A 12,542-nucleotide genomic window follows, 5' to 3' on the forward strand; every position below is an offset into this window, starting at 1 on the left:
CAGTTCGCAGATCTGGACCCCAATTGGAAATCGGGCGATCGGAGTCCCTTGGAGCTTCAATCACTTCTCTGCTGCACCTCATCCTAAAACATGGGTGAAAAGATGCGGCTAGAGACCAATCACCCAAAGCCATGGCGGCGCATTACTGCCTGTGTAATTTTTATCTTCATTTTCTGGACCCTGCTATCTTATTCAAGCGATGGGCTCCAGTCTTTCATAAAGCGCATCTTTAACATTACAACACCCGCCCCTTCCACTGGTACCGACGATGGCTCCTTGTCTAGCCACGGGCCTGCCCCAACAGGTAACAGCTTTGTCTCTGGATTTGACATGAAGCAAAGTTGGGGGCATTTATCTCCTTACAAGGATGCCGACTGGGGAGTTCCCAAGGGCGTTCCAAGGGAAGGAAAATGCGAGCTATCCCAAGTTCATGTATTGCATCGTCATGCTCAAAGATATGCTACCAACATGCCACTGGATGGCGGTAATATTCAAAATTTCCTTGCTAAGATCAATGAGAGCAGCGGCACCACTGGTCCTTTGGAATTTATCAATAGTTGGGAGTACGTTGTGGGCTTGGATGAACTGATGAGGACTGGCGCTGCCACTGAGGATACTTCAGGTGCCAATTTCTGGCTTCAGTACGGTCGACTTTTGTACCGCGCGACTCCCGAGAATGTCGTCGCTTGGGATCCTGCCTTGAATATTTACCCGAATGGTACTGCTCGCCCGAAGCCGGTCTTCAGGACTACGAGTCAGTCACGCATTTATGAAAGCGCACGTTGGTGGCTAAGTGAGTTTTTCGAACTTTGGTTCATGTGAAAATAACTACTTATTATAATAAATAGGCGGCTTCTTCGGCAACAGAGATGCTCATGGCTCCCATGAGCAGTATGATCTGGTGGTCCTTCCAGAGCAACTTTACTTCAACAATACTCTGGCTTCATACTATGCATGTCCAGGCGCACCGGGCTCACAGTCTGGCGGAGATGACAAAGCGCGAGAATTTATTCCTCGTTACCTGGCTGAGGCACGCTCTCGCCTATCCCCTTACTTTCCTTCTGGCTTTAACTTGACCACACTTGATGTTCTTGCCATGCAAACCATCTGTGTCTATGAGTTTACTAGTCTGGCTGGCTCTAAATACTGCTCTTTATTCACCGAACAAGAGTGGGAAGGATTTGCCTACAGTCTCGATCTTCAGTATTACGGAAACTTCGGTTTTCCTTCGCCCGTCGGCCGCGCTCAAGGTATCGGTTATGTATTAGAGCTTGCTGCTCGACTCAAGCAAGAGCTTATCACTTCCAGCGATACCAGCATTAACTTCACTTATGATGATAATATTGCCCAGTTCCCTCTCGGACAACCGTTCTACATGGACATGTCTCATGACGATATCATTGTTTCTGTTATGGCAGCGTTGAATTTGGAATATTTCAAACATCCAAGCGCCACAGGAATGTCTGGCGATGTTGATTCACCCTTTGACCGAACATTTAAAATCAGCAACATAACGCCCTTTGGTGCTCGCTTCGTCAGCGAGATTTGGACCTGCCCGAACGGAGTTGATTTTGACGACTTGGATCCAGTTCTATACACCAACCCTAACCTGGAGTCTACCGAGGATACTACGAAGTATATCCGATTCGTGCTTAATGGTGCGCCATTGCCCATGACCGGTGTTCTTGGCTGCAAGGGTGCCACCAATGGATTCTGCCCTCTAGATAACTTCTTGGGTGGAATTCCGGAGTTAAAAGAGAAGGCAAATTATCAGGAGGCTTGTTACGGGCACTGGCTGAACGACAGTCAGGTGGATGGCGTTTCCGACATTCCCGTTGAAGCTTTCCTATCTAAATAAATGCATGTAGCATTATAACCCATTGTATACATTTTAGCGACATTTTTCGGTTACAGCAAAGACTCTTAATTTCGGGCTGAACATATCAGGATTACTAAACATTCAAATGAATTTCATTTTGCAATATTAGTGATATGATTCCCGTAAGATGGTGAGATTTTGGCGCTGCGTGGAGCCAATAATGAGTGAGCTGCAATAAGTCGAATTGGCCCCCAATATGTATAGTAAAACGAAATTAGAGGCTGGAGCGCTCGAAATCGCGCTATTTACCTCAATAGGAATAAAGAAAAACACAGCAGAATCCTTGACTATAAATCCAGCGTCTAAATCCCATCCTTGCCCCAAAGTTCAACTTCCCCAGATCACCTTTTCTCTCTACTCTCTCCAACCTTATCTATGACCACCATGGCGCCTACTATCCTCATTGTTCCAGGCATCTGGGAAGGTTCAACTGTTTTCGATCCCCTTTCCACTGTACTAAAAGAGAAGCATGGATTCAGCACCGAGACAGCAAAGCTACTTAGCACCGGTACCCTCTCACCAGGTAATCCAGGCTTAAAAGATGACGTGCGTGAAATACGTGCACAAATCCAACGCCTTGTCTCGGAGAACGAGGATATCGTTTTAGTTCTCCATTCAGCGGGTGCCTTTCTTGGCAGCGAGGCAATGCAAGGCCTAAGCAAGAAGGAGCGTGAGGCTGAAGGTCAAAAGGGCGGGGTGACGGGTATTGTCTTTATTGCGGGCGCGGTATTCCCAGAGGGGTACCATCACCAACCATTGCCTTTTGCTCGGGTTGAGGTAGGCTCCTTTTGTCTTCTTTTTTATTTCTCTCGCTTGAATAAGGGAATAAATTTACTAATTCGAATTTTGTAGGGAAATGCCTCTTACCTTATTCAGCCGGAGGTGAATTTCTTTAGTGATTTCACGGACGAAGAGAGGGAGAAGTGGATCAAGGTTTTGGAGCCGCAGCCTGCTCACGGGTGGGATGATGTGATCTCTTATACCGGGTGGAAGGATGTGCCGAGCTTTTATGTGATTTGTGAGAAGGATCAGATCTTACCTGTTCCTTTGCAGGAGCAGCTAGCTGCTTTGGCGGGTAGCAAAGTCGAGCGGGTTGATGGAGGCCATCTTGCTCACTTGACGCAGACCGAGAAAGTTGCTGAGATAGTTAAGCATGCTGTAGAGTCGTTTTGATTGTATAATATAAATACGATATCAAGTAGAAATTGTGAAAAATTCTACTGCAACTCCCATTGACGAAGCTATTAAGGAAAAGTGACGCCATATTACAGCAATGAAAGAATCATCTGTTAATAGAAAGATCTATACATGTACTCAGCTACTGATATCTTGTCGCCAACAAAGGATCAGTAACACTAGATCCTCTCCCCCGAGCCCAAACGTCCACAATCTTCGAAGCACCCGAATCAACATCCGAATCCACAACAAAATACCAACCATAGAAAGCTCCAGTCACACAAGCATGATTCGGAAAGACCTTCGCAAACTGCCCAACCTTCAACGGGATACTCTTATCTCCACCAGATCCCCACGCAACAATGCCATGCTCCTGACTGATCCGATCAATAATCAATCTCTCCTTCTCAACCTCCACCCCCAGTCCCCAAGAAGAAATCACCCCCCACCCAGGATAAGAAACACAAGGCTCCCGCGCCAACGCCAAAGTCCCCGCCGCAAGAAGAGCTTCGGCCTTCTCCCGCTCACCATCATTATAAACGCTGCAAACCTCCGCAATAACAGAAAGTGCAATTTCATCTTCAAGTCGTCCCGCTCCGTCCCTTGCATGCGTAGAAACCTGCTGCATATCCAGAACGGGGTAGTTACCTGCATGCAGCTCGATTTTCACATTTCCTTCGCTTTTAAGTAGAGACTTTAGTTCTGTTGCGGTTGCAGATGGGGATGAAGATGTCCCGGGTTGGACTAGGTTGTGCGACGACACAACCTGCGGTGTAGCACCAACACTAATAACTAGTTCGCGGTTAGGTAGAAGATGCACCCATCGATTCAGTGCGTCTTTACATCCCTTTATCTCGGTACTCAGATACCCCATCGCCTCTTCGGATGTCTTCGCTCCATAACTCAGACTACTATGCGAGTATAGTCCTAGCAGGGAAACGTATCCGTTTTTCTCCGCTTCAGCAAGTTTCTCAAGTAACCCGTTTTTATTCAGAGAAACAGGTGGCAGCCCCGCGCGATGGTAACCCGTATCAACCTTAACAAATACACAAACTGGGAAGTGTGCAATTTCAAGGAATTTCTTTAAAAAGCCCACTTGGTCTGGATGATCGATCATCACGGAGATGCTGTCTCTGCCGAGGGAAAGGGCCAGCTCCGCGAGACGGGAGACATGAGATGGAACGAGCGGAATTCCATAGAGAATGTTGATTTTCTGAGATTTTTTCAGTTCCTGGAGAAGGGGAACCAAAGTTTCAATTTCAAGAAGAGTAGACGCGATGAATTTGGCTTCGGGGGCGGACTTGTCCACTTGCATCTCTGCGAGTTCGATCGTCTGATTGGATTCAGTTAGCTGCCTGTCTACTAGCCTTTTCATAAAATTTTTGGGTATGTACCTTGTGCGTTTTTACATGAGCTCTGAAGCCGACGTCCAATTCTTTCACGGTGCGCTTCATTCGCTCGCAGTGGCGGCGGATAATGGCTACATCGAGTACAGCGGCGGGTTTGGGTACATCGGTGATGTCCTTGCCGATGTAAAATTTGGCGAGGTCGCCCTTGGTAGGGTAAGTGGTCATGACGATGGTTCTTTTTAAGAGAATTTCCTCGATGTCGGGGCGAATTGAAATATGTATGAGTGGGCATGCACGCTGGACCGCGGGGTGAGATAATAATAATATGTGGTCGCTCCCGCGCTCTCGATATGGCATGTGGGGCAGGTTCCCACTGGCAGTAGCCTGAACGTTTTACCGCGGTGAGCAATTATGGATTTTGGTACAGAATCTTGATGAAATGGTTTGTATTAAAATAGTGAAGATATCTATCATGTTTTCATAACTAAAAAGACTATTAATACTGGTGTATCATAGGACTCGTCTTGGTGGGAGTGAGCCTTATTCCCGGATACGATCCGATAGCCGCCTTTGGATGTCAACTGCTCCTGGATCTTTTTACGGATCCCGATATTTTTACCGCGAGAAATTCTCATCTGATAGAGTTCCTGTCGTCACTGCCGCGGGATATGCCCAGGGAGGAGAGCTCAAAAAGATAGCAAATGTCAAGCTTTTGGTGAAGAAGTCAACCAAAGAAGCCAGGTCATACCTGAATCTAGCCATGGTCGCTTTTGCGCGACTCAAACACCATTAGGTTGATAATATCAAGGGTTGAAGAAGACCAAGAAGATCAAGAAGACCAAGAAGATCAAGAAGACCAAGAAGACCAAGAAGAGCAAGAATATCAGGACGACGAGGACGACCTAGGCAATGGAGACAATAAAGACGAAGATAACGGGGACACGGAATCTAGAGACGAGCAAGATGAAGACGAAGACAACAGCGATGCAGAGGACAGTGGCGATGGGGGTAAAAGCGACGCAGAAAACGAGGATGAAGATGCAAGCGAAGGCGGCGCAGAGGATGACAACGCAGATAATAACAATGAAGGCAGCGACGGAGAAGAAAATCCGGACGAAAGTGCTAAGGACCAGCCAGAGGACTCTGAGCAGGAGCCAGAATCAGAAGCAGGGAACTCTGAGGATAATTCTGAAGGGCAGTTAGAAGATGGATCTGTATCCGAACCAGAGGAGGAATCAGAATCTAAATCAGAAGAAGAAAATGAAGAGAAACTGGAATCCAGGGCGGAGGAGGACCCAGAGCAAGATCCAGAAGGAGACCCAGAAGAACAACCTGAATCTGAGCCAGAGGAAGGGCCTGAGGAAGATCCAGACAAAGATCCAGACGAAGGAGACTCAGAAGAACAGCCAGAATCCGAACCAGAATCAGAGCCCGAGGAAGAACCAGAAGATGGCCCAGAATCGGAACCTGAAGAGGAGCCAGAGGATTCCGAGCCCGAAGAAGAGCCGGAGGATAAGAAGGAGGAGGATGAAGATGAATTTAATCTTATATGGATAGAGGAGGCTTGGATTGAAGAAGAACCGCGTTCGATGACTGACATGGACATCAACTTTTAATATTAACCGCACGTGCGGTCAATGGGTGGTGTGCACATGTGGGATACTATGAGATCCATTGATGGATGGATGCCCTGGGCACAACAGCCGATTCTCACTAGCAATATCTATTCATAGTAATGTATTTAGGCGTTTAATTATACCAATTTTATATCGAGAGATTCAATTTCAAGTTTGTGACTATCCTCAGGGGCTTACAGTATTGATATAGCGTCTTGGCATGGTATATACACTTCTTCTACCCATAATAACATTTGACTAAAGGCTTCATTCGGACGCGCAATGTGATGCTGCTACTTATCCAAGTCCTGTACATTCTAGCAAGGTAATAAAGATACTATATACAATATGAAATTTTTCTAGCATCAAAATTGACGAGGACGCAGTACGCGCTATGTAGTCAAAAGATTGCTTCATATAGTACTGAAGGTGGAATACTCCATAAACATTAAGATTGATAAGGCATTTAACTATAAGCCAGAATCGATATGGTATGATTGGGAATAAAAAATACTGAAAGTGAAAGTCAAAAGGAAAGGAAATCTTTAGAGACTGAGAACCACCTAGTCCTGTATGCGCCAGATAGCTCGTAAAAAACCAGTAGTCGCCATGAATGCAATCCAAATTCACCCAGAGAGGAGAAAGATCTATGAACGGGGTTCATGTGCGCCATAACCCTATGAATCCAGGCAAAAACCAGGATAAGGTCGGGTGAATAAGACACGTACACGTCAAGGACAAAGACAAGACAAGGAGAGATTAAACAAAGTAGCCGAGATGAAAAAGAAAGGTCGCGAGGTCGGGATATCGGAACGAAACGAAATAAAGAAAGAAAAGAAAGACGAGACCACCAACTCCGGTCCGGGTATGCTTTTTTTGTGGAATTTTTTGATGCGTATCAAACACAGTCGTGGATTTGGATTTGGATTTTATTGTTTTTTTATGCCTGCGACGGGCTCAGGCTTGATCGAGAGCGCTGAGAGAATGATCGACGGCCGCGGCTGGATGGTGCTCTTTCCGAGGGGGGAGGAGCATGTTCAAAGAAGGGGATTAGGTCAGGATTTTGACTAGGTGGTGTTTTCGAGTTTGCTTGGTATTCACCGATGACATGGTCGTCCGCTGCTGTATCGGGATGGATCTCAATGCCTTGCTGATTATCCAGTCCATGATGTGGGGCCGAGGATGGAAATGTCATAGAATCAGCTTCATCGTGGTTTCGCTCAATGGGGGACCATCCAGCAATGCTGCCAGCCACGATACCAGCCATGGCGGCGGCAGGTCCAAATGTTGAGTTTGACCGGGAACGAGTACCACGTCTTGAACGAGATTCCGCTGTAACTGCCGGGGGAGGCGGGCTTCCGTTATCGCCGTTGGGAGTGGGGGGCGCAGAAGAATCACGAGAGCGGGAACCACTGCGAGAGCGAGGGAGGAATTCCTGAGGATGTTGAAGCTTGTGGCGGATGTGTCTGAGGCGACCACCACGCACAGTCTTGATGAAGGCGAGCTGGTCACGAATTTCTTCCAAGGCGGGGTTCCAGTCGTAGCGTCGGTCTTCATCTGATACAACGAGTTCGGGTCCGGAAGGCTTCTTGCGGTGCCAGAAGTTTGGCACAAGTCTGGCTGCGAACTCATCGGGGATAAGACGGATGACCACAGCGATTGGTAGAGAGAGAGCTCCGAGGACCAGACTGACAGCCCACTGGGTGCCTTGGTCGAGGCGCTTGACTGAGAAGGCCTGTCCACCAACGAAGACGATCAAGACTTGGCCTCCAATGATGATGACTTGAATACCAATGAACCACTTGTTACGCCAAATTCCTTCCATGATGTTGAGCTTGTTGTCGATGCGGCGAGAGTTATACTGATTGAAGATTTGCATGAAGACGAAAGTGTTGAAGACCACGGTTTGCATGTGACCTTCATCCCAGGGGAAGATGGTGTCACCAGCAAAGTTCAACACAAAAGTCACAACCAGTTGATAGATAGATTGACCAACGATCATCTTCCACATAGTCACCGTAATAAGAGGATCGGATTTAGACTCAGGTCTGCGATTAAGAACGTAGGGAGATGGAGGGTCAGTTGCAAGGGCAAGCGCAGCGAAGGTGTCCATAATCAGGTTGACCCATAGCAGTTGAACGGCACTGAGAACGGAATCTTCGGAGCTACTGGCAACGGCGGAAACGAAGGTAAGGATAACGGCGGTGATGTTGACAGTGATTTGGAACTATTAATTTCGTATTAGTTGGCTGAATAATAGACCTCATTCGGGGTACACAAACCTGAAGGAACTTCTTGACCGCATCACTGACAGTACGACCCCAAGCCATGGCCTTGACAATGGACGCGAAGTTATCATCCATCAGAATGATATCCGAGGCCTCCTTAGCCACTTCAGTACCAGTAACACCCATTGCAAAACCGACATCAGCGTTCTTCAGGGCTTGAGCATCATTGGTACCATCACCAGTTACAGCTACAGTCTCACCGAGTTTCTTAAGCTGATTCACAAGAATCTTCTTGTCCTCGGGACTTGATCGTGCAATGACCTGCAGTCTGGGGATGATCTGGTTCATTTGTTTGGAGCTGAGCTTGCGGAATTTAGGACCTTCGATCGCAATACCACCGGATGTGTAAATACCGCACTCCTGTGCAATAGCCTTGGCAGTGTTGATGTTATCACCAGTCACCATACGGACAAAGACACCAGCTCGCTGACAGGTATGCACGGCTTCAGCAACACCGGCACGGACGGGATCTTGAATACCGAACAGACCAAAGATAGACATGTCTTTAAAGACGGACTCGAATTCAGCCATGTTGCGGTCGTTTTCCTGGGTTGCGGCTCCGCGTGGAGGCCACTGGTCGAAATCGCGATAGACAAGAGCGATACAGCGTAGCGAACGAGAGGTGTAGTTGGTCATGATCGTGTCCAGGGTGTTTCGGTTCTCCTCGGTAATAGGTACGTCGGACAGTTCATCGGTGGGGTCGCGGATAATTCGAGTTGATTTATTCATCAGAATCTCGGCGGCACCCTTCACTAGCATTCGATACTTGCCATTACCCAGCGGAACGACAACTGCCATGCACTTGCGGCCCGAGTCAAAGGGGTACATTTGAGCGAGTTTCGTGTTCTCTCGTGCCTCGCTTGGTGGTCCCATACCGAGATGTTCGCGCGCAAAAGTCAACAGGGCAGTCTCAGTCTTTGATCCAATGAAGGTTTTCACGCCTTCTTGCTCTCCTTCAAATGCAGTCGAGTTCAAAACAATTGACTTGAGTAGAAGATCCTTTACAGATGGCGACAAGGTTGCAGCGAATTCAGCAGCCGAGACATCTCCACTTTGCTCCGAAGATGGGCTTGCACCTTTGTCTCCAAACCGGGAAGTAGTACCGAGAGTAGCAGCAACCGCTGTCATCTTATTTTCCGTGAGAGTTCCAGTCTTATCTGAGCAAATAGTTGTTGCATTACCCATAGTTTCACAAGCCTTAAGGAAACGAACAAGATTGTTGTCTTTGATCATTCGGGTTGTCGCAAATGCAAGAGCGAGAGTGACCGCCAGAGGCAAACCCTCAGGAACAGCAACGACGACAATTGTAACAGCGACAATGAAAATTTGCAGGAAGTCCTGACCCTTCACATCGGCACCGCCATCTATATCCTTAAGACGAACAAGGAACTTGATAAAAAGAACAACGAACAGAAGCAGACCTGATGCGAGACCGAGCTTGGCGATTAACTCGGCCAGTTTGTTGAGCTTAGTCTGCAGTGGCGTGGTCTCGCCTTCTTCCTGAAGAGACATCATTGTTCGACCGTGGGTGGCATTTACACCAGTAGCGGTAACAAGGAATGTACCGACACCCTCAGACATCTTAGCACCGGAGATAATGAAGCAGTCCATCTTCTTGAGATCCTCATGGCTCTCAATAGCCCGGTACACTTCATCTCCTGGTGTTTTTCGCATGATATCCGACTCGCCAGTAGCAGAGGACTCATCACACTTGACACCGTGGCCGGCAATCAAAATGCCGTCCACAGGGATCATGTCACCAGGCTCCAGATGCATAACGTCTCCAGCAACGATATCATGAATAGAGATTTCGATTGTCTTTCCGGACCGAATCACCTTAACCAGTCTGTTCTCCTTCTTCTTATTAAGCTTGGCAAATTGTCGTTCCTTCTGCCAATCATTTGCAGCTCCAACAACCACCACAATAATGATAGCAATCAGAATTGCCAATCCTTCCACCCATTCGACACCAGGTTCGCCATCTGTAGGGTGGAGCGACTGCGGAATACCAACAGCAAGAGAGACAATAGCAGCGATCGTCAATAGGATCAGCACCTTGTCATTGTATGCAATCCAAGCGAGTTCCCAAATGGTCTTCAATTTCCGTTCCGGTATCTTATTATTCCCGTATATCCGTCGTCGATCAATAAATGACTGATCGACCTCAGAAACGGATCCATTTCCATTTGTATCGGTCGGTCGCAGTACTGGCGACGACGCCTTGGGCGAATTATTATTTGTCCCAACTGCATCATCAAAGCTCACTGCTCCATCGAGGGTTGTCTCATCCACGCTCAGACCACTCCGCACATCAGTGCGCAGCCCCTTTTCCAAACCACGCATCCCGCCAAGCGCGCGGAATGCAGCGAAACTTTTAGGGTTCAGCAATTTATTCAATTGACCTGGGGAAAACGCGAAGATATTATTTTCCACCTCGAATTCGGCTTCTCGGCCCGGATCAGGAGTAAGGGCGTCCTCGTCGTCGACATTATGGTGATCCTTGGTGAGATCCGTTTGCGAACCATGCGCTGCAGACGCGACGTATGTCTCACCACCATAGGTACTTAGTGTCTGACTCGTATCCTCGGATTCTAAGGAGTTGCCGCGAGATCGTGTTCCCGGTACAGATAGGAAGTTCGAATGGGCCTCGGGCGTCTTAGTTTTGGGTGATGAAATATTATGGGGCGATGTTGGGCGATCTTCTCCCCGATCTCGGGCTTCGGAGGAGGCATTGGATCGGATGGAGGCGCTGTATCGTACATGGGTCGGTGAGCCATTGCTCACACTACCGCTGAGGGCATTTGTATCGGACTCGACTGTTTCAGGCGACAGTTGCAGCGATGGTTGTGGGGGTGTCGAGAGAATCTGGACAGGGGGATCGCTGGCATCTGGGGAATTCACGGCGGATGTATCGATAGTGATTGTGGGGGCTCTTTCTCTTCGCAAAGGTGTCGCGCCTGGAGTGGATGGCTCGTCGCCAGGTGATTGCGGCTCGGACATGATTTCGAAATAGTCAACCCGGTTACTGTTGCATGCGGGCGAATATCACCTTGAGAGAGTGCTCGAATGTGTGTGCATGGGGCGGTGATATTTTGGTAAGGTTCGGATATCCCGTGACTTTTTTTTTTTTGGTTGGACTCTAGGGATGAATGTTCAAGCTAAAGGCAGATGGATGGTGAATAATTGTAGTTTCCATGGGCCTTGATGGTTGATGTCGTGCTAGACCCGAGTGGTGAAGTCAGAGATTTGGCAGGGGGAAGAATGAAAGAGGAGGAAGAGAAGCTAAGGATTTCCGATAGTACTAGTACGTAGAAAGGAGGTGAGTGACCACGGACAACGCCAAACTGCCAGAAAGGGACCAATCCACAAGCCCCCTTTCAATAAGATCCACAGTTGGGGGTCTCGACTGTTTGCAATCAATAATTGACTGTTTTTCTTTCCCTTTTTCTCTCCTTTGGCCGAGTACGTGTACCCGCTCATGCAGACAGGAAGGGATCCACTTTAATCCTGGCACAGCCCCAGAGAGTGGAACCCGTCGAATGATTTAGCTCGTAAATCTGATAGATGAACAAGGAAGACGTCGAACACAGGCGCTAAAATGAGGGGAAAGTAGACCTCGCCAAACACGATTAAACGAGCAATGCCCTATCTGTGGCTAACCCGGAAACCCGGCGGCGTACAGAGTCAGACCCAAGACTCACAGGGGCGAAGACGGAAGTTGTTTGCACTGCCTCAATGATCTAAGGGTTGCCAAGCAACTTTGCCCCGGGACTGCGGAGGCTAAATGGACGAATAGGGGAAGCCAGGTTAACACTTGGAGAATGACGTCTCGAATATTGGCATTGGATGAGTTTAGTCCGCGTTCATACCTGTCGCTACCCAATGCAAGCTTAAATGTCGCCTTGATACAGCCTCGGGTAATCATGGGTACCTATGCCCATCATGATTTGGGTGTATCTCTCTCCAAGTAGTTCCTAAACGAAGTATACTGTATGTATATCTACTAATTAAATTAAATTAATGTATAATATATAATGGTGCACAAATCAAACTTTAAGCCCCCTGGCAATATATATGCGTATAACTCCATATATTCCACAGATCTCTATAGTTACCGGCAAGGACCCTCTCACAGCAGTGCCTTGCAACACGTTGAACTGTGCACGAGGACCCAGTTCAAGTCTATTGCCTAATATAGTATTAAAACATTCTATAGCTTACCATCTACTTTGTA

The 12,542-nt window shown here is 47.8% G+C and overlaps 5 protein-coding genes across 5 annotated transcripts; 3 read left to right on the forward strand and 2 right to left on the reverse strand.

Moving 5' to 3' along the window:
• Nucleotides 1-90: 90 nt before the first annotated feature.
• Nucleotides 91-1,858, forward strand: N7478_000530 (histidine phosphatase family protein; the record flags this gene model as incomplete). The annotated part of the gene is made up of 2 exons (XM_056916745.1): nucleotides 91-793; nucleotides 849-1,858. The coding sequence occupies 2 exons, from the start codon at nucleotides 91-93 to the stop codon at nucleotides 1,856-1,858; spliced, it is 1,713 nt and encodes a 570-aa protein (XP_056784625.1).
• Nucleotides 1,859-2,263: 405 nt separating this feature from the next.
• Nucleotides 2,264-3,052, forward strand: N7478_000531 (alpha/beta hydrolase; the record flags this gene model as incomplete). The annotated part of the gene is made up of 2 exons (XM_056916746.1): nucleotides 2,264-2,656; nucleotides 2,732-3,052. The coding sequence occupies 2 exons, from the start codon at nucleotides 2,264-2,266 to the stop codon at nucleotides 3,050-3,052; spliced, it is 714 nt and encodes a 237-aa protein (XP_056784626.1).
• Nucleotides 3,053-3,197: 145 nt separating this feature from the next.
• Nucleotides 3,198-4,629, reverse strand: N7478_000532 (uncharacterized protein; the record flags this gene model as incomplete). Its single annotated transcript, XM_056916747.1, has 2 exons — nucleotides 3,198-4,388; nucleotides 4,450-4,629. 2 exons carry the CDS (start codon nucleotides 4,627-4,629, stop codon nucleotides 3,198-3,200), a joined length of 1,371 nt encoding a protein of 456 aa, XP_056784627.1.
• Nucleotides 4,630-4,978: 349 nt separating this feature from the next.
• On the forward strand, nucleotides 4,979-6,020 carry N7478_000533 (uncharacterized protein; the record flags this gene model as incomplete). Its single annotated transcript, XM_056916748.1, has 2 exons — nucleotides 4,979-5,145; nucleotides 5,198-6,020. The coding sequence occupies 2 exons, from the start codon at nucleotides 4,979-4,981 to the stop codon at nucleotides 6,018-6,020; spliced, it is 990 nt and encodes a 329-aa protein (XP_056784628.1).
• Nucleotides 6,021-6,960: 940 nt separating this feature from the next.
• pmcA (putative P-type calcium ATPase) lies at nucleotides 6,961-11,308 on the reverse strand (the record flags this gene model as incomplete). Its single annotated transcript, XM_056916749.1, has 2 exons — nucleotides 6,961-8,247; nucleotides 8,303-11,308. 2 exons carry the CDS (start codon nucleotides 11,306-11,308, stop codon nucleotides 6,961-6,963), a joined length of 4,293 nt encoding a protein of 1,430 aa, XP_056784629.1.
• Nucleotides 11,309-12,542: the final 1,234 nt, after the last annotated feature.

This window comes from Penicillium angulare (genome assembly GCF_028827245.1).
Source record: "Penicillium angulare strain IBT 27051 chromosome Unknown utg000001l_segment0_segment0, whole genome shotgun sequence".
Classification (NCBI taxonomy): domain Eukaryota; kingdom Fungi; phylum Ascomycota; class Eurotiomycetes; order Eurotiales; family Aspergillaceae; genus Penicillium; species Penicillium angulare.